This window comes from Nannospalax galili, unplaced genomic scaffold (assembly GCF_000622305.1).
Source record: "Nannospalax galili isolate Female #2095 unplaced genomic scaffold, S.galili_v1.0 scaffold39, whole genome shotgun sequence".
NCBI lineage: Eukaryota > Metazoa > Chordata > Mammalia > Rodentia > Spalacidae > Nannospalax > Nannospalax galili.
In genome coordinates, this window is record NW_008346683.1 from 2,936,294 (window position 1) to 2,963,980 (window position 27,687).

The 27,687-nt window shown below is 42.3% G+C and overlaps 1 protein-coding gene across 5 annotated transcripts in view; it reads left to right on the forward strand.

Annotated features, from left to right (window-relative positions):
- Large1 (LARGE xylosyl- and glucuronyltransferase 1) overlaps positions 1 to 27,687 on the forward strand; it is a 581,831-nt gene that overhangs the window by 481,486 nt on the left and 72,658 nt on the right. For all 5 annotated transcript variants that reach the window (XM_029568309.1, XM_029568308.1, XM_029568310.1 and 2 more), the window contains 2 exons: positions 6,999 to 7,111; positions 9,529 to 9,654. In XM_029568309.1, the coding sequence (XP_029424169.1) occupies positions 6,999 to 7,111; positions 9,529 to 9,654 (239 nt within the window). The remainder of the gene's footprint in view (positions 1 to 6,998; positions 7,112 to 9,528; positions 9,655 to 27,687) is intronic.

The following is a 27,687-nucleotide window of genomic DNA, read 5'->3' on the forward strand; positions in this document are numbered from 1 at the left end:
CTTACGCTTCTGGCATGACATCTGTAGGTAAAACCCTGCTGGCCCCAACATCTCAGACAACTTTGTTCAGAAACCCCATCAAATTAAGGCCACAGGCCTCTGCAGAGCACCGTAGGGCAAAGGGCAGACTCCTTGTCCCTGACACCCAGTGACACGCTGGAAAGGCAGATCATGAAGCAGCAGATGCTGGACACAGGCCACAGAGAAGTGTTCGGTCTCACTTTCCTCCAGGCTACAGAAAATTGGTGTCAACACCTGACCCAGGGCATGCATTTCAAAGCCAAGTTTGAGCTTGAAAAGGTCCCATTTCCAGGGGAAACTTTCCCGTTATTTTAACCGGTGTTTGCTTAAACAGCTTGTCCCCACTTTGTGTATGTGCACATTAATTGTATTAATTTGAGTGGAAATCAGGCTGATTCAGTGAGTGATATTAGACACCTTAAAGAGAAAATGTATAGTTTCTCTAACTTACTAATAAGACTTTTATGTGCCACTTTGGGACTTGAGAGCCTGTTACCGTCAATTAGAATATCTCCCTGGCAGCATAGGGGTAAGGTCAATAAATAGTAAGGGTTGTCCTGGTCTCAGATATGATGTGTTTGAGCTCTTTTTTAGTTATCTGGGGTTCTGCTGCTCTTGAAAATGCTGCTTTTCAGCTCTCTTCCCTTCTTGCTGTGAACTCCTTGCCTCAGAAGAGGCAGGCAGGTACGGTTATGAGCCTTTGTTATTGTGATTCTATTTCATAGCCTAAGCAGGCTCTTTTTACTGCTCAAGAATATAATTTACGCACATTATTTTCCATGTGGCTGATCTTCTTTCCTTTATTATTTTGCCTTCTCATGGTGATGTCTCTTAGCTGTCACTTGTAGTAACCCCCAGGGCTTTCTTAATTAGTTCTGGTTGTAACATTGTAAGTTGAATATTGTCACAAGACTGTGCTACTACAGACTTGGGACAATGTCAAAATATTATCAGTGTTTCAAGTGTCCAGTGCATTATACAGAGAGAGAAGGGATTTTTGAAGATATTTAGGGTAGCCCATGAATTCAGGCTGGAGAAGGAATTACCACGTATGAAAATTAATTAACAGATTGTGTTCCTCAGTGGGTCCCATACCTATTTCTCAAGGTATTGTCAAAGATTTGACTCTCAGTCCTCAGAGGAGATGATCTCTGTGTTACAAATAAGGAACCAAAGTTCCAGGATCTAGTGACTTTTTCAGGGGCCACTGGTAGTGAGTGATGATGTCAGGACTTGGCTACCCAAGTCGCTGTGACATATCCTTGCATTTGGTTTCCCCTTTGCGGGCAGCTCCACAGCCTCTGCGTTCCCAGGACTCAATCTGCTTCATCAGTCTGAGGATGCGAGGGTATTTATTGTATGCATAACCTGTGACTAATTATGGAATCATGAGCAAAGACAAATGTTTCCCCATGCTAGACAATTCTACACAGTCTGCTTTTAATCTTTCTTTGGGAGAAAGGGGGGCAATGGGTCATTGGTTTTTTAAGCTCTGCTGTTCTGGTGTGGCAGAAAATATTTGCAACCTGTTAGACGCTCAGCAGCCTGCTCCAGCAAAGTCACTACCGTGCAGGAGAAACCCGCCTGCCTTGAGCTTCACTCTGCTTGCCTAGATAACCCCTCCCCATCTCATCTTTTGGGCCTCTGTATAGACAGCATTAATTTCCAGAAGTTTCTCTTAAATGTTTCTTCCAACCCAGACATTTTCCCTGTCCCCTGGGTCATAGTGCATCTGTCCTCCCCCTCCCATGGCTCAGTGCTGCACATTTTGTTAAGTTTCTCTGTCTCTTTTCTATTAGGCTTCACTCCCCAAGAGCTAAGACTGTGTTTTACAAACTGCCAATTTAGCCCAATGAATAGAACCAGAGGAGGCAAACGGGAAAATATCTCCCATGACATTTGAAGAGATCCATGAGGAAAGGGCAGTTTGCAGTTGGGGCTTGGGTACCAAGTCCCCATGAGCCTGCATTGTGGGTCACTTATATAGAGCACATTCCTGATTAGCAGAAACCATAGTCTTAAAAATATAGAGATATGAAGGTGCGCAGTCCCTGGGGCAGGGGGAGGTGGAGCACAAGTCGGCATAATGCAGATGCTCTGAGATGAAGAGGAAGCACCACACTCTGACAGTGGAAAGCCACCTCCCCCCTCAGCATCTCCATTTCCACATCCATCCAAAAGTGACGTTTAATATCTGGCCCGCCTCCTTTCTGAAACTATTGTGAGATAAGAGGGGGTTTGTCACTGAGACTGATGTTCAGGAGCCACATTTGCTCATGAATGTTTTTGTTTCTTTTGAATCCTGAGTCTTAGCTGCACTGTGGAACTGAGTAGAATACTTCATGAACTTCCTGGTATTCTAAGGAGAACTCTCCCTGAGCATTCGCTCATCACTTTGCAGAGGCAGGGAGTGGGGATGCGGCATTGTACCAATTCTGCTAGAAGAAACTTTTGATAGTGCTCAGGAACAAGGGGTCATGGCTTGTCCTTTGACCAGCTGAGATACAGTGCTTTGATCTTATAGAATGACATGGAAAAGCATTTAAGTTGTCTTTTCTAAGGCAGGTCCCTTTGTTGCTTCTCTTTGCTCAGAATCTTTCACTGATTCCTAGGTGTTCTTGCCATGACCTCCCTTATATGGGTGGATGATACATGCCCACATCATCATCTCATTAGCCATGTGGCATTTGAGTGGGGCTTGGAATAGCTTCCAGCCCCAAGCCACCCAGTGGGATATAAGCATCTCCTTTTCTGATTAGGAAATGACAGGATGATGGTGGGAAAGCACCTGCTTGGCATAGATTCAGGATGTTCCCAAAACTCTCCCTGCACATCTGCTCAGGATCACATCTTAGTGGAGACCCTTGCTGCACTGTCTCCTGCCTTCTTGTCCATGTTGTGGCCTCAAAATCCCTACCCCTCTGCCTGACAAATTCCAGCCCAGGTTGATGCTGACTTCCCTTCTCTGAGTACTGTTCATAAGCTGCGTCATGCTCTAGGCGTTTGCAGTCTTCATGTGGAATTTTAATGGTGTCAGGTCTTAGAGTCATGCTCATTTTTTGCATCCCTATATAAGTGACAGACAAAGATTGAATATTGTTCCTTCAGTAAGTATATGCTGAGCTAATATTTTAAGTAAAGCCCATGAGATTGGGGGACATAGGGATGAAACCGAGTCCATGTGTATTTCTGTTGATTTGCATGTTATATGTGTTCGATAAATTACCGAATGAGGGAGAGAAATAAAAGCCATTGTGAGCGAGTCTCAGCAGTAACTTTGCTGTAAGAATGAAGGGCAGCGATTCTAGGTGAAGTCATTTCGAAACAAATCCCACCACCAATGCTGAATCCTTGAGTAACCTTGGAGATCCTTCCCAGCAAAGCTTTCATGCATGTGCCCAACCAGACCTGAATTGGTTTTAGGATGTCTGTTTCAGCATTGGTATCACAGCAAAAATGTAGGACATGATGGAAATGTAGTTGTGGAATACTGATAAAATAAAGTGACTTCAGTGACTACACAGAAGCTGAAATACTAACATGATTAAATCTTAAAGACATAATAGGCTGGGAGATGATTTCATTGGTAAAGTGCTTGCCGCACAAGCATGAGGACCTGGCTTCAGTCTACAGCACCCACATACAGAGCTGGGCGTGGTGGCAGGTGCTTGTCATCATAGTGCTGAGAAGGTTGAGTCAGGATCCCCCTGGCCAGCAAGCCCCAAGACCCTTGTCTCAAAAGGAAGTAAGTAAATGAATAAACAAGGTCTGACAGGTAACAACACCCAAGATTGTCCTCTGACTCCCACATGCATGTACACATGTACATACATGCACCCAAACACACATGAGCATGTACACACAAAAAATGTTCAAAATATTTTTAAAAGATGTAACAGTATGTGCTCAGGCAAGTGAGAGTAGGAAATACTCAATATGAAACACACACCCCAAAGCCCACCAAGTATTGCTTATTATTATATGTGTAGAGAATAAAAATATAAGAATGTGCATAGACTGAAGCAAATGCCTCTAGAGACTCTAGAGACCAGTTGCTTCTAAGGAAGGGGGCAAGGTAGAATGAGATGGTGAGTCTTTTGATTCATCAATCATGTTTTATTTTTGACAGTTATTGTATCTAAGTATAGGGTGTTCTTTACATTAGTTTCTGTATTTTTGTTGGTTTGAAATATATCATAATTATAAAAATTAAATAAACTTGCATAAATGTAAAGCCTGGGGAACTGTGAGAATGATCTCTCACCTCTGCATTTAGTCCTAAGTTCTTGACTCAACCCCCTCTCCAAGGAGCCTAGTAGTCAGTGCTGAATCAAGTCTGTCATTCAATCCACCAAGATACCACATCATTGAAAATCATGGGTGCTGAGTTCAGATTCCAGAGCTCTACACAGAACTCTCCAGATGCCTCAAAATAATATGCCTTCAGATCTTTCGTCACTGTCTCTAGCTTGCACCCCTCCCCTGCCACATCTCTATATACTGGAGCATCGACCCTACCTGATTTAAATTCATTTTTGCAATAAGATTTGATGAAATTCTTTCACGTACTGGACTAGAGTCCCTTTTGGTGTGTCAGCCACCAGTCCTACATCACTACATTTTCCAGCTTTGGACTTTTCTTTTCCTCCCAAAATAAACAAGACATTTTTTTTTTTACTAAACATTTTCAGCCAAGCAATAAGTTGCATTATTGCATTTTTGTACATATATGTTATTATACTTTGCTTGTATTCATTCCCTTCCCAGTACCCCCTATCCCTCCTCTGGCCGGTCCCTTTCCAAATAATACATTTGTTGTGAATTCTACTGTTTGTAAAAATGCCTCCATACTTGGGGAAATTATTTGGGGAACAGTTCCTGTTGCACTGGAGCTAACTTGATGCTCAAGAGGACTAATTTTCTGCATTTCTTCCCAATCTTGCACCCATGACACTATATTGCCAGGCTGAACTGTCCCAAGCTGGGAGAATTTACACCATAGAAACCAGCAAGCACTATTAATCACTTTATTTAGTTTTTCTCAGGACAGATGGTGGTTGAACATTATCAAGCTGTCACAGGGTTTTGTGAGGACAAGTAGTATCTTCCTCATTTTACACATGTAGAAATTGAGAAAAAAAAAAAAAGGAGAAGTCACTGGTGATGGCATGGGCCTTAAATCCCAGCCCTCGGGAGGCAGAGGCAGGGAGATCTCTATGAGATCAAGGCTAGCCTCGTCCACATAGTGACTTCTAGGCTTCCAGGTGGGCTGGGACACTGCCAATGAATAAATGAATGCATGAATGAATGAGTGGAGAAGTCCTGCCTGAGTCCTATAGCTCCAAATGGTGTTGCTGGGCCTCAGGTCTCTGTGGAACAGCAAAACAGCTCTGGCTTTGGAGTGAGGCAGGCCTATACCTGAAGCTAGTCTGCTAGCTTTTGAACCCTAAATAGATTTAGGACAGGTGTCTGACTTAGCCACTCCATTTTCCCACCAATAAACTAAGATGACAAAAATCTGTCTTGTAAAGATTTTGGGGACATGAAAGAAAATGGTATGTGAAAAAAACCAATAGTGCATAAAGGAGATGATACAGGTGTAATTCACTCTGTGACCTAGAAATACAGATCTCTATTATCCCATTCTTCCCAGTTATTTTGAACCGTCTGGCTAGGTACCCTTCTCTCAATGGCCAGTTTGCTTTTTCTGCAAATGTGCTGATAAGAAAAAAGTGTTACAGTCGATATTTATGTCTGATGGGGTGTGGGGAAAAGCCGGTTTCTTTCCTAGAGTCTTAGAAATGTAAGTACTAGTTATCATCAACTAAGATCATTTTTCAGCTGCCTGGAGTTTCTCCACTGTCTGTTCTGTTGAGCCAATCATTGTGAGAAGGACTACTTTGGGGACCCATAGGTGTAGCAATTCCATCCGCCATATTGACTGTGTGGCCTCTGCTTGAGCTCTGTCTTTTCTCTGCTCACTTAGACTGAGCTGGGGGTAGACAGCTGCCTGTAATCTCACTAAGCCAAAATATACTTTCCTTGTTAGATTTGATTTTGATCTTTCTGACCTCGTGTGTGTGTGTGTGTGTGTGTGTGTGTGTGTGTGTGTTATTGCTTTGCCATTTCTCAAACTACAAAATGGTATATAGTGAAAAGTTCCTGCTCTCCATACTGCCCCATTCACCCAGACCTCTCCCCACAAAATCTAACCATAAAAAAGGTGATGAGGAGGAAGAAACAAGCACTTGTTACTAGTTTTGTATAAACTCAAAGGCTTTGGATTTATGTTAAAGACCCAGGAGTAACACAGCCTTTCCTTTCATTGATGCACAGCTGATTATCAGTGCCACCGCGTTGAAGTCAGGAACTGGGCGGTAATCCTAAAACATCTGATAAACATGTGCTCAGAGGAAAGCCGTGGAGAAGCTACTTTTATATTGTGCAGGTGCCACACTTTAGCCACACTCAGGATGACAGGTCTCGAGGGGGGACATGGGAGGAAGAGATAGTATTTGTGAGAAATATGCTACAGATCACACAAGCTAGTCCATTACTGTGAAAAAATATACATAATGAAATTTTACCATTTTAACCCCATTTCTGTGAGTAGTTCTTAAGTCCATCCACAACCATAACTACCATTCATCTCCAGAAAGTACTAGGCTTTCCCTCTTCTCAATTAATCCCTTTTCTTATACAATGGGAGTATTTCAGGGACATGGTTTAGTCTCATACTAAGTATCTGGCAGGGCCTGGGGTTGAACCCAGACCTGTTCATCTCCAAACCATGTTCCCTATATGGTGAAAACTCGCTGACTGAGCTTTGGGAGGGAAATCTTGCTTTACACGTTGTTGGACCTCACCTCTGTGCAGCAGGCTGTCCCCAGTGTCCAAGAAGCCAGGCTGTGCTGGGGAAGTTTGCCTGGCTCCATCTCACCATTGCTTTTCTTCTTCTGCCCTGTGATGTTGCCCAGGGGTGATTCTGCTGCTTTTGGATAAGCTGCGGAAGATGAAATGGGAGCAGATGTGGAGGCTGACGGCAGAGAGGGAGCTCATGGGCATGCTGTCTACCTCCTTGGCTGACCAGGTGAGTGGCTGCTTACAGGGACTCTCACTCCTGAATGCCTTTGTGTTAGCACATAGTGTGTTGTTATTATACCGAATGCAGAGATCATCAACACATAAAGAGAAAAGCTGTCTTCTTGTTGTTTGCTTCAAACAAGGTCTCATTATATACCAAACTGGCCTTGAGCTATCAGTTCTCCTGCTTCAGTGTCCCATGTGCTGGGATTACAGGTATGTGCCACCGTGCCTGGATTGAAAAATTTGTTTTGGCTCATAACTTTGGAGGATTTAATCTGTAGTTAACCATGCTGCTCTAAAAATAACAACAGGGGCTGGAGAGATGGTTAAGAGCATGGGCTGCTCTTGCAGAGGACCCAGGTTCAATTCCCAACACCCACATGGTGGCTGTGAACCATCCTTAACTCCATTTCCAGGGAAATCCAACGCCCTCTTCTGACCTCCACGGCACTGCATGACACAGGTGCACTCACATACATGCAGGCAATACACTCATACACATAAAATTAAAATTATATACATACACACACACATATATATATACCATATATATATATATATATCAGGGAGACTATCCCTGACCAAATTATGTAGCTGTTTCTCAGCAGTATGTGAATTCGTTTCTCCCTGTCATGTGATTCCACATGCCTGACAACACTGCCTTGTATTTGCCAGACTAGCACAGCATTTCACTCCTCAGCTCATCCCCTCAGTTCACTCATTAACTCAAACAACTTTCACTGAACATTGTACCACCAGGCTATGGAGAGAAAGGAAAGCAAAGGACCTGGTTCTTTACCTCAGACGTTCATGACTTACGGAAGCAGACTCATAAGTGAATGGCAGCCTGATGTGTTAAAAGGCTGCCATTTTTACCATTAACTTGGAATGCACCTGCTCCTTATAGTCCCAGAATACATATCCAAAAGAACATTTTTCTTAAAAACAGCATCTAGGGCCAGGCATGGTGACGTATACCTTTAATCACAGTACCCAGGAGGCAGAGGCAGGCAGATTTCTGTGAGATAGAGGCTAGCCTGGTCTACATAGTGAGTTAAGGCCAGCTCAGGCTACAGGGAGACTCTGTCTGGACGGTCCCCCACCCCTACCCCCAAAAACCTAGCATCTAATATTTAAGTTCAGGCCATTATGTGTGACCCTGTCCTGGGACTCAAGGGAACTGAATTTAAATAGGAGAAAAACCTCCTGGCTCCTGAAACCACCCTTTTATCTAGGCAGCCGGAAGAAGTCGTTGAACTCCAACAAACTATTAACAAGTATTTATTAACCCTCATTTCTCATCTTGACTGGGAAAGGCGCCTCATTTAGATTTGATCTTCCTGTGGCATTGTTGGCCATCTTGAGGTCGTGAAGATGCTTTCTCTGTGTTTTCTTCTTTGCATCCTTCCGTTTTCACCCAGAGAGGGGCTCACATGCCACATTTTTGTTCAACATTCATTTGTCAAATTCCCACAAAGTGTTCAAATACAGAGGAAACAAGAAACTCTACAGAGTTGCATAACTGTTTTTTCTTTTTTAGCATTCTTATTCAATATTTCCCAAGGAGCCAAAAACTTATTTCCTTTCCTAAACAATGAGATACAGCATAATGAATGAGTGAAGGAAATATATAACTCAGATGCTGTCTTAGGCCTGAGGGGGAAATTGTCTGCTCACCTCGTATTTCAAGTCCGGTCACAATGACTTGAGTATATACCCCAAAGCTAGCAATTGTATGTCCATGTCCAGTGAGGATAGTTTGTTCAGCCATCTTATGCCACAAAGGTCCATAATTCACCTCCAGGCACCACCTGTCAGGAGCTGGCTAATAAGTGGGGCTTCATGCAGGAGTTTGGAGAAGAGCCCAAACAAGGTAAAAAACCTCCCTAGATAAGTCGGAGTTGGATTTCAAAATGGGGAAATGTATACTCTGGATGCTGTGGCCTGCAGGAATCCAAGTAGCATCCATCACCAGGCCAACCAAACTCCCCAAACAGGAGCTATAGGAAGGGGGATCTATAATTTGCCTCTGCCTTCTGGATGAGTTGATCCACTTATCAGTTTCCTCTCCAGGAGACTCAGGATGGATTGCACAGGGTTCCTGCCTAGGGCGAGATGAGGGGAGGAAAAGAGACTTCATTTATTATATGGTGGCCAGGATAGGGAAGTCACTCCCTCTCTACCCTTGTGTCTCCCTGGATGGTGCTTCATGAGACCAGCAGGACCTCACAAGCATCCAGTCAGCACAGGGCATTCCCCTGTGTCTGCACAAACATTATCCCTAGGTTCATGGAGATGACAGGCAAGAGAACTGCCCATAGTGCAAGCCATCCTGTGCCCAAAGCAGGGTGCTCAAGAGTCACCCTCCTGTAAGCTGAACCTGCCATTAGCTTGACTGTGCATTTGGTCTCTATCCCCCAGGATATTTTCAATGCTGTCATCAAACAAAACCCCTTCCTGGTCTATCAGCTCCCCTGCTTCTGGAACGTGCAGCTGTCAGACCACACTCGCTCCGAGCAGTGCTACAGAGATGTGTCTGATCTCAAGGTGCGTCAAGAGGGGCCATGCTGGGATGTGGGTTACATTTTCAGAAACAGTCCTGTGGTGGGTACAGGGAAGCTGGGTGGGGGTATTTGTAACGGTGTGGCTGGCTGTGGGCAGTATGGTTGGAAGCTAGGAGGGCTCAGAACAGAAAGAGAATGCTTTTCTTCCTCGTTGGCATTTTCTTTCTGGAAAGCATAAAGCCTGTGGAGTAAGAACCAGCTTGCGTGATTATTCCTCTTGCATCTGCTGCCAGCTGCTTTGGTTCATGTGAGCTCCCCAAATCCATTGATTTAACTCAAGCAAAAACATTTGTGGAGGGCCCCACTCCATGCCAGGTGCTACAGACGGGATGTGAATGACTTCCTACTTGCAAGTCTCACATGAGACAGAGGAGAAGCAGGAACACAATATAAATACATACTGCAGGTGGGATGGCAAGTGTGGGAAGATTGGGGCAGAGAATACAAACCTAAGTGTCTCATTCTCCCTCCAGGAGACGAGACAGAGACAGAAAATCTGTGTGTGGCTCTCTAGGTACCAAGCACTGAGGAAGGACTTGATTGTAAAAAGACAAAGAGGCAGATGTATCAGTTACTTGATGCTGTAGATAATGCATTGCCTAAGAAATTACTTTCTGTTGATGAGCCTACACATGGAATGAACAAGGTTCTCTCATTTTTCCTGGCTTAACTAAGTCCTCTTGATCAGTGTCAGTTCAGTTGGGTGATGGTTGGGGTATCTCAGCTGTCCTCCAGGGTCTGTGTGCTTATCAGCAAGGCAGGCTGATGTGTTCTCAGAAGAAGGCAGAGAAGGAAACCCTGGTTTACTGCTGCTAATGAGCCAATGACCAATGTATTCAAAAAAACAATGTGTTTTAAACCTTGCTTTCCCCCAAATCAGACATTTCCAATTAGTTTCTGGTCCATGTACTCATGTGTATTTTGTGTTTTGTTTGGAGTCAGTGCATCTTTAAATTTTTTTCTTTTCCCTTTTCATATCATTAAGTACTTGTGGCTCAGCCACACAGTAAGTACATCCACTAATTACCTAATAATCCATTACTTAGCCATCATTCCCTTAACCTTAGCTGTTTTCATGGTTCACAAGTACAAACTGTGCTATAATGAACTACTTTGCCCATAAGCTTTTTACTTCTTTTAAAACATTTTTGTGGCATCCATTCCCAGGAGTAAAATGAAAGAGCCAAAACCAAAGGGATTTATATAGGTGTTTGTGTGTGTCTGTGTGTGTCTGTGTGTCTGTTTGTCTGTGGCTGTCTGTGGCTGTGTGGCTGTGTGTGTCTGTGTTTAATGTGTTTGGAATTTGTTCTTTGTTTTCTACTTTTTTTTTTTTACTAGAAGTTCATTTCACGATGGTAGAAGCTAATTAAAACAGAAATATTTGCATCACTCTTTCTTTTAGCATTTATGTAATTCCTCATGTTTTATGCATTGTTAGGCAGATAGACAGGAACAACTTCAAGCATATTGTGAGCTGAGAAGTCTGCAGGTGTATTAGTTACTTTCTTGTTGCTGTGACCACATACCCGGCAAGAATCAGCTTAAACAAAGACTAGTTTATTTTGACTTGCAGTTTTAAGGGAGACAGTCCATCCTGGCAGGAAGGGGAGGTGGGAGGAGTATGGGGAGGTTAGTCACATTGCAGCTGCCGTCAGAAAGCAGAGAGTAGGTAACAAGTGTGGCTGGACTGTAACACACAGAGTCCTGCTCCCAGTGATGCACTAATTCCAGTAAGCGCCACCCTCTAAAAGTTTTGAAATAGTACCACCAGCTGGGAAGTCAGCATTCCAACACGTGAGTCTACGGAGGACCTCTCACATTCACACCCCTAAAGGAGGGGAGGAAAATAAAACCAGAGCATCAGAAAATGCCGAGCATGAACTCTTTTCTAATAATGTTTTGAAAGCATAGGCCGTCTGTCCATAAAGGTGGTAAAGACCAGTTACAGCGAAGGAGTGTGGATCCAGAAGGGTAAGCAAGGGACAGCTGGTGAGGTATTTACCCTTAGCAGCCTGCTGACCCAGTCCCCCCACCTCCACCCCCCATGGCTTGGAGTGTGGTGTAAATGTAATACTTAAGAAAAGCATAGAAACAGTAGAGAAAATAGAAAGCAAGAAATCAGCTTAATAGAAATAGTTCCAAACAAATCAAGAATCAAATCAACATGAGCTAATTATACTATAACTAATTCTAAACTCATTTTGGTAATGAAGAAATGGGTTTCGAGATTCAAGAGAAAAGTATACCCAGCACATGCTCTATATAAGAGATATGCCTAACTGGAGAAAATACTAAAGGTTGACAGTAAAGTTATACAAAAAAATTATCAAGGAAGTGTTCGAAGAAAGCTCGAGTAATTGTAGTGATAGTGGAGAAAACATTGGGGGAGATGGGCCCAAAGGAAAAGTAATGAATTTACCAAGAAGATCCAAGAATCCTTACTCTGCACGCTTCTGACACTGGAGCACACATAACTGTAAAGGTGTGGGTGTGCGGAATACAGAATATCTATCTACAGCTGCATTTATGGATTTTAATTTATGTTTACGTCCACATACATACAGTTTATTACACCTTCAGAGAAAAAGAAGGACAAATGTCCCATCATGGTGGAATGTTTTCATGGACCTTTTTCAAATATGAATTGATCAGTCAAAAATTACAAAAACATGGAGGACATGGAAGACATAGTTAACACGCTTTATTGGGCCTTTGTTCTAGGGACTGGAGAGATGGCTCAGTGGTTAAAAGCCTCTTGCAAAGGACCCAGGGTTTGGTTCCTAAGACCCATTGGCAGCTAATAACTGTCCATAACTTCAGTTCCTAGGGCTCCAATGCCCGATTCCGGCCTCTATGGGCATGGCATGCACCAGACCACAGAACAAATCTCAGTACATATTAAAGAATCATATTTTACCATAATGCACCAAACAAAGTGGAATTAAATTAGAAAGCTACAACAATAAAATGAAAAGGTCTATTTGATTAAAATTGAGAACCCAATTCTAAATTCCTCTTGCTTCTAAACAGAAATTGTAATTGACACTGAAAACCTCTTAGAGACTAAATGAAAATTAAAGCAATTAATGTCAAAAAATAGGGGGATAGATAAGCACGTAGGGAAATACATAAACTTAAATGTTTGTATTAAAAAGAAAAAAAGGCTGCAAATTAATATGCCAAGTTTACAGCTTAGGGTGATAGATAATGAACATTAGGATAAATTAAAAGGAAATAAAAGGCAGGACATAAAGAAGATAAGAATAGAAATTGATTAGCAAATTATGCCATAAAATCAGAAATTCTTTGGTTGGAGGAAACCGACAGGATCCACAATAGTGCAGCAGACTCAGAAGAAAAGCGGGCTCAGCCAACGAGGGAGAGCCTGTATAAATTCAGGCTCATTGAGTGATTTTTCTGATTTCTAGGAATACAGCAAAGATTAAAGTCATCAGTCTCTTGGTTCATGGAACTTTCAACCCAATCAATACAATAGAATTGTAGAAAGTATTCAAATACTGTGAACGTGACGTCAATAAATTTGAAAATGTACATGAAACGAACAAACTCCTAGGAATGTATAATTTACCAAAACCGATTTAAGGAAAAGTTACATGTTTAAGTGATCTTCTGTCCATTAAACTTTCTTGTGGGGTGTGTATGTGCCTGCATGTGGAAGCCAGAGGGAAACCTCAGTGTCATTCTTCAGGCAGTGTTCACCTTGTATTCTGAGGCAAGGTCTCATGCTGTCACCTGAGGCTTACTGATTAGCCTGGGCTGGCTGGCCAGTGAGCCCGGAGATCTACCTGTCTTCCCCTTCCCAGAGCTGGAATTATAAGCATGCACCATCATGGCCAACTTTGTATAGGGGCTCTGGTCATCAAAGCTAAGTCCGCATGCTTGTGCTACAAGTACTTTTTCTAGAGAGTTCTCTCCCCAGATCCCCGAGCACACTTTGGCTAGGCATTTTCTCGGGGTGTACTGTATCGTTAAATTAAAAGAGCAGAATGGATAATGGAGGAACACCGGCACGTCTGTGGCCATGTGGTAGATGAAAAGGTAGCGTTGCTGATCATTCAGAAAGGACTGGCTTTTCTACAAATGGTACTGAGACACCAAATTCTCCATATGGAAGAGAAAATTAACAGGATCTTCATCTCACACCAAGATTCCTTCCCAGTGAGTGAAAGGCTTTTTAAAGGCAAAGTAAAAGAAACAAAAACAAAAAACTTCCACCTTAAAAGTTGAGAACTGGGTAGTTCTTAACCTTCAGAAGAGCGAGGAGCTTATTCAACAAGACTTGGAGGGGGGTGCATTGCGGGGTGGGGGTGGGGGGAGACCCTGCTGGGTCAAATGACTGTCAGTTTTAGCCTTGATTTACTTTCTTTTTCTCTGTAGACCATGTTTGGTTCTGCAGTCGGAGTGCTCTGTTATCTTGCATGAACTGCCCTCATTATGCATCTTCTAGGATCATCAGAGTGCTTTGCGTTGGAGTGCAGGGAGATTTCGAGGACTCTTGCAAAGCAGTGGGAGAACGCTCCTAGCTTATTTCCATTTCTCCCATTCTTTGCTTCACATACACCTAATGGAAGGCAAATTTTTTAGTGACTTCTTATCACATTGGGTAAAGCACTTACTTTGCCTTTTGTTGAAATAGCAGCTCTCTTTCTGCAGTGGGATGCCAGTAATCCAAAGAATATTTAATTAGATTTCTAATTCCACTAGAAACAGAAATGAAGATACCCTTGGTAGCCAATATATTAACCTAGTTGTTAGGGTCAGAGCCTGGGCCCTGGAAGCCTTAGGCTCAGCCACCTACCCTCAACAGGCCAATTAAAGAAACAAAGTAATGATTTGAAAAGCAGAGAAAAGAGATTTATTCCATTGGGCCTGGTAGCATATGCCTTTGATCTCAGCAGAAGTAGAAGCATCTCTCTGAGTTCTAGGCCAGCCAGGGCTACATAGTGAGGCCCTGCTTAAAAAAAAAGCCCAGTGACACCTCCACCCCTACCCCCAGGTCCTGATATGAAGTTTAGATTTTTAAAAAGGGCAAGGGGCTAGAGAGATGGTTCAGCAGTTTAGAGTACTGGCTACTCTTGCAGAGGACCCAGGTTCAATTCCCAGCACCCACATAACAGCTAACAACCATCTGTAACTCCAGTTCCAGAGGACCTGATGCCCCCTTCTCACCTCTGTGGGCATTGAATGACATGGGTGTACCTACCTACATGCAGACATTACACTCATACGTATAAAATAAAAATAATTTAAAAAATTTTTTTTCATCTTTTTGAAACAGGGTCTCCCTGTAGCCCCAGCTGGCCTGGAACTCACTATGTAGACCAGGCTGGCCTCAAACTCACAGAGATCTGCCTGCCTCTGCCTCCCAAGTGCTGGGACTACAAGTGTGTCACCAGAAGACTATGCACAGCTATGCAGTCTGGTTGAGGTGTGGTCCCGCCCACTGTCATTGTCTGGGTCCAGTCTTTCTTCACAGGTAGTCTGTCAAGCTGTCAGAACTGTGTAAGCCCTCTTTCCAGGAGAAAGCTCCCCTCTGACTGGCACCAGGCTCCCAGTCTTTTCCTTTACCCAGCAAGAAATTTCTGAGGAAATCCCAATTTCTTGGGGTCCATTGTTTCAATAGTCTGATAGCCAAAGAGAGGAGTACATAATCTTTTTTTTTCAATTTTTTTTAGAAGAAGCATTTCATTACAGTTTTAACATACTCAATAACAGTTTCCAGAGCAAAGATACATCTCTTTCAAAAGTAGCTATAAAATTTTTAGGTTTGCTGTTGGATTAATCAGTTATACAATATTGAACTCAGTACAAGCCCTGTAAGACATAAAATTGAATGAATTTTTAACGTTTAAAAAAGATCTCCATTCCATTTTAAAATATACTGTTTCTTGCAGAAAGACTCATTGTTTTCGCTAATAACACTGAGATGTTGGCGCATGTGTCTCTCATCTGTATGTATCTGATTATTACTAGTCATAATAGGTGAACATCTTCCCTCCTGCCAGCTCAGTTACAGTGTGTCAGAGCAGACAGACATTCTCTCACATCCTATTAGGACTAACTTCCTGGACTCAGGCATCTTGCCCACCCTGGGTGTCAGCAAAGACCGTTATGCTGAGGTGGGCTGAGAAAACTTCACAGTGGAAAAGTGTTTTCATGGCAGAGACAAAATGCCTGAATTTGTAGCTGAGCCGTTCTATAAATTTTGATGACAATTCTACTTCTGACTAGCTCACCTACTTGAATAAATCACTTAACATTCTTCAGGTTCAGTTATACTCTCAATAAAATAGAGGCCATTATTCGTGGCCGATCCTCAGCTGGGCCCCTTGAGTCCTGGGAGAAGCACACTTGACTTTACCTCAGACTTTTGTATTTCAAAGACCTTCATTTTTAATCTTTAAATCTGGATGACTCCGCCTTTCCTGGCTTCATTTATAAGAGAAAAAAAAAGGAGGGACCCAAAGAGCATCCTGGTGTCTGGTGTCTGTCTACCAGGATCACAAACTCAGGAGACCAGCAAAGGGGCAGGGCAGCCATTAAGAATTGGAGAGTTTGCTGGACTCTGTGCCAGTCAGCGTATCTTCCAGCGTAGTTAGACTGATGCCCTGACCAGAGCTGTCTCAGCAGGTAAAAGCTCTTGCAGGTCAACCCTGATGACCTGAGTTCCCTCCCCAGAACCCACATGGTAGAAAGAGAAAACCAACTCCCATAGGTTGTCCTCTGATCACCACATGTATGCTGTTGGTAGGAGGCTTTCCTAGCTTGCAAGAAGCCCTAAATTCTATTTCAGCAGCACAGAAACTGGGCTTGGTGGTACGTGCCAATAATCCTAGTACTCTAGCGGGGGAGGTAAGAGAATTAGAATTTTAAGGTCATCCTCTGCTACTCATTGAGATCCAGACATGCCTGACAAGAAGACACAGTAAGGAGCCCTCCCCCATTAAACAGGAGACTGTGCCTTCAAATGTAAGCACTAGACTGTTCCTTGTGAGCCCTCTTTGAATTAAATGGATTTTGAGGGCTAACTCAGAACAGAGACCCTTCAAATAGCATTGTCTCCAAGAGACCATTTTAGTTTTAAGCAGCAGACTCAGAGGCAAACTGTAGACCCTGATCCATACGTAAATTGGGAACTGGGTATACCTAAAAGGAAGGAAATGTGGTGTCTGCACAGGAAAATGAAACATTTTCCTACGGGGAATTTGTAGCATCTGCATAAAAAAGTAGCCCATAACTCAAGTTTGAAAACATTTTATAACACTTAGAGGCATGTCAGGTTCCACATCTTTTGAGGAAGATGAGGCACCAGTGTGCATTAGCATATTGGCTGTGCCACCAACAGGCAGAACACAGTGAAAAATGAGGCAGAAGAAGCCAGAGAGAAGGTAATAAGCATGATAAATGGTCAGGTTGATTTGGGAGGAGTAGGATGGATTGAGGAAGAAAAACCAGTTGGTTTGGGGAGAGATCTAAAATCTCAAAATATCACCTTCTGGCCTGACCTCTCACATCTGGCCAGCACCTGGTTAATGCCTTCGTGTGACCTCCGTTCAGGGCTCAAGGCGTTTCCTGATTGTGTGCCACTGGGCTGAAGCTAGTAGACTGATGGAGTCCTACTATGAGGCTCTGGATCCTCATCAAGTAGACTGCTTTGGTTGCTGTTGCTCTGTGGCCATAGCCTTAGAAGTCTCACACACCCAACACACCTTGGAGGCCACCCATGCCCAGCCAGGCTGTGTGGTCATCATTGGGATGTATATGTATGTTTGTGTATACAAGTGCACGTGCACGTGAGTGCCCATGTATGTAGAGGCCTGAGGCCACTCTGATGTCATTCCGCAAATGCCATCTACCTTTTTAGTTTTTTAAAAACAGTCTCTCATTGACCCCAGGCTTGCTGATTAGGCTAAGCTGGATGTCTAGCAAGCCCCAGGGATCAACCAGTCTCTCTGCTTTCCCTGGACTGAGCTTGCAGGCATCACCATGCATGGGTTTTGTTTTTTGTTTTGTTTTGTTTTGTTTTGTTTTTTACATAAGTTCTGGGGCTCGAACTCAGATTCTGGTACTTGCAAGGTAAACTCTTTACAAACTGAGCTCTCTCCATAGTCTTTCATTGACTCCTTACCCAACCCTGTTGTCTCATGAGACAATAGGAAAGCAATCATTGTTTTACAAAAGGGTTGTAAAATTCAAAGAAATGGCACACCATGCAGTTAGAACAGAGCTGGGAGACGTATGGCAAACCTGCTAGTCTTACTATTAAAATTAAAAATCACTGATGGAATAGTTTTCAGCCGCCTGGGAACAGAAGCATGTCAACAGGGCTCTTCTCATTCATCTGCACAGCCCCCATTTCACAGGTAGAGAAACAGGGCTCCCAAGAGAAGAGGGGACTACCCAAGGGTAAAGGCACCTGTTGGTGACACAGCTGGAACAAGTTTCCGAACTTGGCGTCACATGCCCTGGCATCAGGCTGAAATGGAGTGCAGAGCAGACAGGACTTTGAGGATGTAAATAAATGTTGTTCTCTGGCTCTCCTCAACAACTCATCTATTCTCCACTCATTTGGTAATTTCCAGAGCTCAACTCCTTGGGTTTTGTTTATATAAGCTATCTGCTCTGTCTTTGTTACACACAGCTGTCGTAACTCAGAAGCAGTCATTCCTAAACACGTCAGCAATGTTCCTGGAAATAAAGTGGTACACCTGGAAAATACATCCTACCCCAGCAATTTCAACAGGATGTATCCAAACAGATTGACGAGCTGTTAATGGGGTTTCTTTAAAATGGGGAGGAGGCTGGGGACAGGCAGGGAGAAGAGAGTTCTGGGTGCTCTGTATGACCTGTGTCTTCTGAAGACCTGCAGTGGGAATTCTGATTAATAATGTTGATTCCTGGCATTTCCCAGCTGCACTCTGTTAGCACAGAGAGATCTCTGGTCACAGAATGCCTTGTGGAGTAAGTTCTGTAGAAGCCCAAAGTAGGACACACTCCCTACATAAATCCAAGCTTCCTGAAGAACAGGATTTTGGAATAAGGAGGCACAATATTTGGTGGTTGGACACTGAACCACTAACAGGTTTGGTCATCCTGTCGTTGCCCCTCTGCCCCGCTCTCCAATCCTGGCCTTCCTTAGGGAGGACTCTTTCCTCAGTGATGATCATTAAAACTAAATACTTTTATATAATATGCCCTTAAAAACTATGATTACTGTATTACCAAGTAGAAACTGAGAAGGTCGAGCAAACCATGATCCAGAGAGAATTAGGAGATCTAACTTCTAGGCTCTGGAAATGACTGTGAGTCAAGCGGCCCCTAGGTTCATAGTTAGGCAGAGAAGAGAGGAGAGTAGTAGCTGAGCTCAGAAGACTTTGTTTTCGATTTCATCTGTACTGGAGGACCAGCAGGTGGCATATTCCAGGAAGCATTTGAAGATCCAAACTGTTCTAGACTAGGACTTCTAAAGTATGTATGCAAAGCAGACATTTGCTAATAATAAATCAAAAAGAAACATTTGAAAACAATTCTTTAAGCCAGCATGGTGGTGGTGCACGCCTTTAATCCCAGCACTCAGGAGTCAGAGACAGACGAATCTCTGTGAGATCAAGGCCAGTGTGGCCTCTATAGCAAGTGCTAGTACAGCTGAGGCTACAGGAAGACGCTGTCTCATAAAGAACCAAACTGAGTAAATAAATAACTCTTCAATGTACATATAATTTTATCAATTTATCATTTGTTAAAGACAAATGGCAAATTTGCATATTAATTGAATGAGTATAGTTATTTATTTTTACATAAAGAATTTAGTTGCAGCTGAATATTTGTTAGTACAGGACTTCAGTGTTTTTCATATATGTTTGGTATTTTGACTTTATAATTGTCAGGGCTGAAAGCACCACTTTACGTAAATGCATCATATTAAATGTCAGAAATACATTTAGGGCCATTTCAGACATTGTCAGAAAGTCTACCCTAATCCTGAGCCAAAATTCATTAAATACATGAAACTACAGTCAGCAACTCAAACACCAATTTTTAAATATTTTTCATTTTAACACAATACAATCCAAAAATATAGGCATTTGGTACTTATATGCTGAGGGATGGTGGCAGGAAAATATTAAGTCCGTTTTCCATAATTAAGCCATTATGTTTCTATAAGAGCAGAAAACTTTATACGTACAGTAAAAACACTGCATTGCATAGCTTACAGTAGTCTCAAATCTGAGTCAAGGTGTTTCAGGCAGCACGTGTTGGCACTGTGGCATGACGGCATGTGCACTGAAGAATTCACATGTTGTATGTTCAGACATAAGGCTGCAGTGAGGCCACAAGATGCCACACCAGCAGGTACTGCCAGAAACGCCTTTTACCCATGACTAATTCATTTATTTTTTATTTTATGTGTATGAGTGTTATGCCTGTATGTGCGTAAGTGCACCTTGTCATGCAGTGCCCATGGAAAACAAAGAGAGCAGTTGTTAGCTGCCATGTGGGTGCTGGGAACTGAACCCAGGTCCTCTACAAGAGCAGCCAGTGCTCTTAGCTGCTGAGCACCTCTCCAGCCTCTCAAACACCAAATTTTTTAAAGTAAGTATTTATTTATGTATTTATTTATCTTGTAATTTTTTTTATTTTTTGTGTATTTCATATAAAACATCATAATCTTTATACACCCTTCCCCATTGACACCCTCCCATAACCCCCCCCACACACACACACACTGGAATTGATACAGGGTGTCATTTATGTTAAGGCCTATCATGTCAATTAGTGTTCCCAGACATCCCTCAGTATAAGTTTATCCACTGAGGTCTAGTCAGCCTAGAATCCTTTCCTTTAAGAAGATCAACTCTTCCTCACCCAGAAGTAATCAGCTGCCAATAATTCTTCAACTAAGATTAGGGCCTGCTGCTCATTTCCACAGTTCTGTGCTGGGTTTTTATCTACTGAGTAGGTTTTATGTTTGCTGACACTATTGCTGTAGGTTCATATGAGCAGAGTGCCAGGAGACTGTAGGACTCTATTACCATATGATCATGTACCTCTTCCTTAGCTCTTATAATCTTTTTACCCCTCTTCCACAATGGCCCCTGGGTGGGTGGAGTTTGCTATAGTGTAGGTCCAAGGACCCACACTCTGCAGATTCTTATTCTCTATGCTTTGTGACCTTTTGTGTTCCTGGCCCTCTGTTGCATGAGGGAGCTTCTTTAATGAGAACTGAGAGATGCATTAGTGTTCTTCTTACCCCTGTTCTATATTCTGTGAGCCTTAGGTGTGAGATTGCATTGTGATGTGCCACTTAGGCTTGGGCAGTTCACTGTATATCACCAGGTGTGGAACTCTTGTAATAATCTCTGTTTGTGGCAAAACAAGCTTCTTTGATGGGTGGTGACTGTGATACTTGTTTATAAACATAAGGATCCATATTTTGCACATAATAAGAAATTACATTTGCCTAGGGATGTGACATCCTTGGGGTTTTCTCTAAGATCTATGACCTCTCCGGTGTATTTGGCTGTGTTTACAGTACCACACATGAGTTTCCTATCCGTGAGTGCAAATACCAATTTTTTAAAAAAGTCAATCTACAATATAATCTAAAGCTATATTAATTTGATACATGCTGAGGAATGACAATAGGAAACTCTTTTTTAAACCTTTGTTTGCAGTAATTAAACCATTACATTTCTACAAGAGCAGGAAACTTTGTATATGCAGTATATACACTACAGTGCCTGGCCTACAGGAATCCTGAATCTGAAGTGAGGTGTGTTACACAGCATTCTGGTATGCATTAGCTTTGCATGGTAAGGTGGCATGTGCAGGCAAAGTGTGCATTGTGGATATTCAGAACCAAAGCCACACTGAAATCTTGCAGTACGTCATGGGAGAAGTCTACCAGAAACACAGTGATCCAGTACATGGGATTCTCAGTTAGTTATTTAGACACTGTATGTTCAGAACCTTCTACTGTTGTCATACTTTTTTTCAACCTCCACATTCAGTTATATGACCCCTTAGTGGTTTGTGATCCACAGCTGAAGAAACTGGGCTATAGAGGTAAAAGCCATACAACAGATTTCAGTGTGGCAAACTACCAGGTACTCAGACTGGTAAGCTGTATGCCAGGGCTGAGGATGGTCGCTCAGTCTGAGTAGACAAGTTCATCATTAGCTCCTTCTTGTAAAAAGACTCACAGTGGAACAGGAAAGAGAAGTCACAGCAGATAACTTCCATGGTGTATAGACATTACTTTTCAGAATCAGGTAGGAAATGGGAGTTGTAGGGAAAAATTAATGGCATGAATCAGCATAGATGAGTGAATGATAACAGTGTCCAGGAAATAAGAAGCAGGTGAGTATGACAGAGTACCACAGGTAAACAGAATTCAGGCTGTGTGATGTCATCTGTGTGTTGGGGCTTTAACGTGTGGATCACAGTATTAAAATATCTGAGCTGACTCATTTCCATACACAGTTTTATCACTGTACATGAAAATATTAGAAAGCAAAGAAAGCAGAAAAGTTTTACTTTATTTTCTTGGGTCATTTTAAGTTAATGTAGTAAAAATAAGCTCTTTCACTCTTGAAAACATTATTGGCATTAATGTTTCTGGCACAGCAACATTATTGAAACAGTACATTGTTTTTCAAATGTTAACGCAGTACTTGGTAATAACATTAATCATAGTTTTAAGGGCATGCTCTATAAAAGTACTTGGTTTTAATGATTATCACAGCAGAAAGATCCCCCAGCCCTAAAATGCACAGATCTAAATATGAAGAGCCTACAGCATAGACTGTGCTTTTTAAAATATATCTTTCATCTTATTTATGTGTATATGTGTGTATCTAGGGGAGGGCAGGGTGCACCTGTGTGCTGATGCCCTCAGAGGCCAGAAGAAGGTATTTGTTCCCCCGGAAGCTGGAGTTGCAGGGGTCTTGAGCCTCCTAATGTGGTTTCTAAGAACTGAACTCAGGTCCTCTGGAAGAGCAGCAAGTGTTCGAAACCTCTAAGCCATCTCTCCAGCTCCAATATTTACTAAGTTTTATATTCATCTTTTTCAATCTGAAAATCATAGATATTTTGATAACATTCAAACTACTAAATATAAATCTTGGCAGTCTTTTGCGGAGAACTTATTAAGCACTTTTTAACACATCAATATTTTTAACAAATGGAAACGTGTCATTCGTCCTTTAGAAATTAATTTGGAAGGTTAAAAATATGTTTTGAGGATTTTTTAATGTAGAAATAAGGGTGACAGTGGCTGTGATGGTTTAAATGAGAATGTCCCCCATTGGCTACAGATATTTGGATACTTGGTCCCCAGTTCATGGTACTGTTTAGGAGGGTCATGGAACTTTTTGGAGGTATGGCCATGCTAGAGGAGGCACATCACTGGTGGGTGGGCTTGGAGAGTATTTAGCTTGTCCACTTGCAGACTGGCTCTGTCTGCTTCCTGTGTCTGCTTGAAGATGTGATTGGTTAGCTTTCTGCTCTGGCCGCCTCTTGCCCCTGTGCCTCCCCCACCACTCTTACCCCCTGGAATCATAAGCCAAATAAACTCTTCCTTCTCTAAGTTGTCTTGGCCTTGGTGTTTTATCAGGGCAACAGAAAAGTAACGAATACAATGTTGATTTGTTTCTGGTTTTATAACCCTACAATAATGGTAACAACTTCAAACATTTTCTAAAGCTCTGTCTTATCGGAGTCTTTTTTTAAAATTGCTCACTTCGTGTTCATTGTTTTTACCTTAAAACGTCAAGCTAAATATTAGATTTTTGTTTTTCAAAACTGAGATGGCATACCATGGAAGCCATGTTTTTGTTTAAAGAGAGAGAGAGAGAGAGAGAGAGAGAGAGAGAGAGAGAGAGAGAGAGAGAATTGCAGGGGCTGGAGAGATGGCTTAGCGATTCTTCTTACAGAAGACTCAGGTTCAAATCCCAGCACCCACATGGCAGCTAACAACTATCTGTAACTCCAGTTTCAGGGGATCTGATAGCCTCTTCTGTCCTCTGCGGGCATTGCACAACACATTACCTACATGTAGGCAATACACACATATGCATTAAATAAAATATATTTTTTAGTTGCAAGACTCTTACATGTATCATCCACTCTGAGTTTCTTGCCCAGACAGCTCTGTGGAGGGTGGGGAGTAGGGAGGTGAGAGGTTGGGGGAGTGTCTGTGTCGTCATTGTATATCAACAGAGAGAACTTTGGTGCTCAACACCCACATGGCACTTGACCACTGTCTGTGACTCCCGTTCCAGGGGATCTGATGTCCTCTTCTGACCTTGAGGGTATTCAGTGACACAGGTGCACTTACACTGACATGCAGGCAATACACTCGTATATATAAAATAAAAATAATAAAAACAAAATATAAAAAAATGTAGTAAGCTCCTTGGCATCAATAGCACTGTGCTTGCTGGCTTCAGCTACTTAGCTATAAAGTTGCCCATCAGTGATGCAGCAAAGACAGTCTGCAAGCTCCCTCTGTACCCATGCCCTGCAATCCCATGCTAGTCTATTTAGACTGCTGACTTATTTTCTTTATTCTTTCCATAAACTGCCATCATCCTGAAAGTGGGTTTTTACTATTCTAAGTAGAGCTGCTGTGGGAAACCTTGCCACAAACACTCACAGCAAAGCCTTCCTTTGCGTATCTCATTATCTAAACAGAATCCAGCAAATACTTCCGAATCCACCTTTCTTTTGCTTAACACTGCAGCAAATCTCCCGTGAAATTTAGTCTCCGATCTCTCCAGCCCTCAGTGTTGTTTCCTGTTGGTCTTTGCTCAATATTTGCTGACGGGGATTTATTTCACTTCGTTACCACGTTATCTATTTTTCTTGTTTCTTGTTTTTGAAGTAATTTATCCTTTGACAATTTCATACTTGCATATAATACATTCTGGTCATATTCCCTATCCTCCTCTGTCTCCCTCCCATCACCTCCCATCCCCCCAGCCCTCCTAACATCTCCCCCTCCCACTAATCCTGTCTCTGTCTCTGTTTTGTAACCCCTTGAGTTTAACCAAGGCCACTAGTGAACATGTGTGAAGCTGTCCCCTGGAACATGGAGGCTATCTCTTTTTTTCAATTATTTTTATTTTTTTAATTAACAGAGAAGATACCAGACATCATGATGGCATTTCTGAACCAAGTGTGGTTCTCCTCTCCCATTTCCTGCAGTCTCTTAATACCCCTGATGCCCTCTTAAAAGCTTCCCCCCCTTTCCTCTTTTATGTACCATATGTCTTTCCCCCCCCGCCCCCCTTCTTTATTACCTACTTTTACCCTCTCTTGGTCTCCTTTCTAGTTTTTTGGGTTTTACCCCCATTTGTATATAGTCACATATACATTACAGGCCAGGAACTGCATGTGATAGACCATGTGTGGGTTTTGTCTCTCTGAGTTTGGGCCACTTCACTTAATATTATACCTTCCAAATCTGTCAGTTAAAACTACTTTGAGGTGAGGTGCATGCCTTTAATCCCCAGCACTCAGGAAGCCCAGACAGGCATATCTCTGTGAGATTAAGGCCAGCCTGGTCTACATAGTGAGTTCCAGGCTAGGTGGCGCTAAAGGGAGACACTGTCTAAAAGACCGAAAAAAAAACTACTTTAAGATACTACCTCACCCTAGTCAGAACGATTATCATTAAGAAACCTAACAACAAATGCTGGTAAGGATGTGGAGAAATAGGAACCCCTGTTTGCTGCTGGGGGAAGGGGAGCACAAACTAGTACAGCCATTATGGAAATCAGTAAGGAGGTACCTCAAAAGATTAAAAATGGAGCTATATATTATAGGACTCAGCCATTGCACTCCTGGGCATATACCGAAAGGACTGGCAGGAAGTGGATGGATTTGTAAAGGATGATACTAAACGAGATGTTATCTCTCACATTTTTTTTTTTTTTTTTCTGCTTCTTTTTGCTAAGGCAGAGAAAACAAAGGTTTTCCTTACTGGGCTTTATCATCTTTCATTTTGATCAAGGAGATCCCCAAAGAATCTCCAAAGAAACGTCTAATTCTTTTCATAGAGTTTAGGGGAACATTATCAAGCCTGACTATCACAACGCTTTAAACATTTAAAAAAAAAGCATCTCTGGGGCTCTGTCTTCATGTCCCAGGTGATCTGGTGTGAAATGTCTTGCTAATCCTTTGTACGATCATTAAATACTACTCAAAGCATAAACCACCCTCAGTGTTAAGTTCTTCACCATGATGGCTGTTGATCCTATTTTCAAATACTCCTGACGATCTCGATTCTTGGCCAATTTTATAGTTAGACACTCATTTCTGTGTTTGTAATGGAGTGAAGGGCAGACTGATTGGGGGCAAGCGGGAACCAGACTCCACTGTTTAGCTCTTCCCTCAGCTTGTCTGATCAGTGCTGTTTTTGTTTTGTTTTGTTTCTTTAGATAATTTAATATAAACTTTCCTTTGGAAGAATCTTAGGCTGACAGAAGAGTTTCAGGAGCAGTGCAAAGTCCCCCCACCCCAGCGTGCCCCCGCCTTATTGCTCTCTGCCTTGTTTAACATCTTTCCTTCATGGATACATTTGTCAAAGCTAAGGAACCAATCTTTACACCTGGCAGTAACTGACCCTCAGCCTCTAATTCCATTCCACCCATTTTCCCTTTGATGCCTGCTCTCCTTGCTTCCTCCTGGACTGCAACAGTTTCCCAGGTTTCCTGTTACGGACCTTGATGGTTCTGTGGAGTGTTGCTAGAGAAGTTAACTCTCTGGAACTTGGGTTATTTTTTTTTTGATACATTTTATTTATTGTTTTTATTTTATGTGTATGAGTATATTGCCTGCATGAGTGTAAGTGCACCCGTGTCGTGCAATGCTTGTGGATGTCAGAAGAAAGCATTGGATCCCCTGAAACTGGAGTTAGGGGTGGTTGTTAGCTGCCATGTGGGTGCTGGGACTCGAACCTAGGTCCTCATCAAGAGCAACCAGTGTCTTGCCACTGAGCCCTCTCTCCAGCTCTGGAATCTGGTTTATCTTGTTCTCGTGAGGAAAGCAAGGTTACAGGTTTTCAGGAAGCTTATCACAGAGGTAAAGTGCCCTCCTCAGTTCACCCTGTCAGGAGGAACCTGACTTCCCCGGAGGACATGGCTGGAGCTGTTAACCACGCTCACAAAGTGAAGTTGGCATTCGCCAGAATTTTGAAATTGCTGGTTTCCTCTTTCATACGTTCTTGCTTTCTATCTTTCTTTCCTCTGTAGAGATTAGTCTCTTCCTCCTTTGGTATTTATTTTTAATCATTTATTTATATCCGTATGGACTTGTGCTTATTCATTTTATACTTTGGGTCATGATGTAAAATGCTTTTTTTAAATTTAATAACCACATGATTAGAAGAAGCATTTTATTATAGCTTTAACATATTCAATAACAATTTCCAGAGCAAGGATACATCTCTTTCAAAAGCGGCTGTAAATTTTTAGGTTCACAGTTGAATCAATACAGTTATAAAATATTGAACTCAGTATAAACCCTGTAAGACATAAAATTAAACGAGTTTTTAACCTTTAAAAAAGATTTCTCATTCATTTTAAAATATGCTGTGTCCTACAGAAAGACTCATTTTTAATGCTGCTAACACTTAGATGTTTGCAGATGTGTCTCTAATCTCTATGTATCTCATTATTACTAGTCATAGTCAGTTATACTCAGATCCTTGGCACCTGAGTATGGATATGAAGTCATCAGGTAGGTTTCAATGGTAATGTTTATCACCTCTACTAATTAACATGAAGTAAGTTTTTATGCTTCCTCCTCAAATATGTCATTCTTTTATTTGTTGGTTTTTTGTGTGTGTGTATAAAATAAATACAGAACATCCCAAACAATCTTATTCATCTATATACCCACTTCCCAAATGGCACCCTCTCATAGCCTCCCCCCAACACTGGAGCCCATATACTCTGTCATCCCTGTTACTGTCCACTGTGTTGTTGGCGCC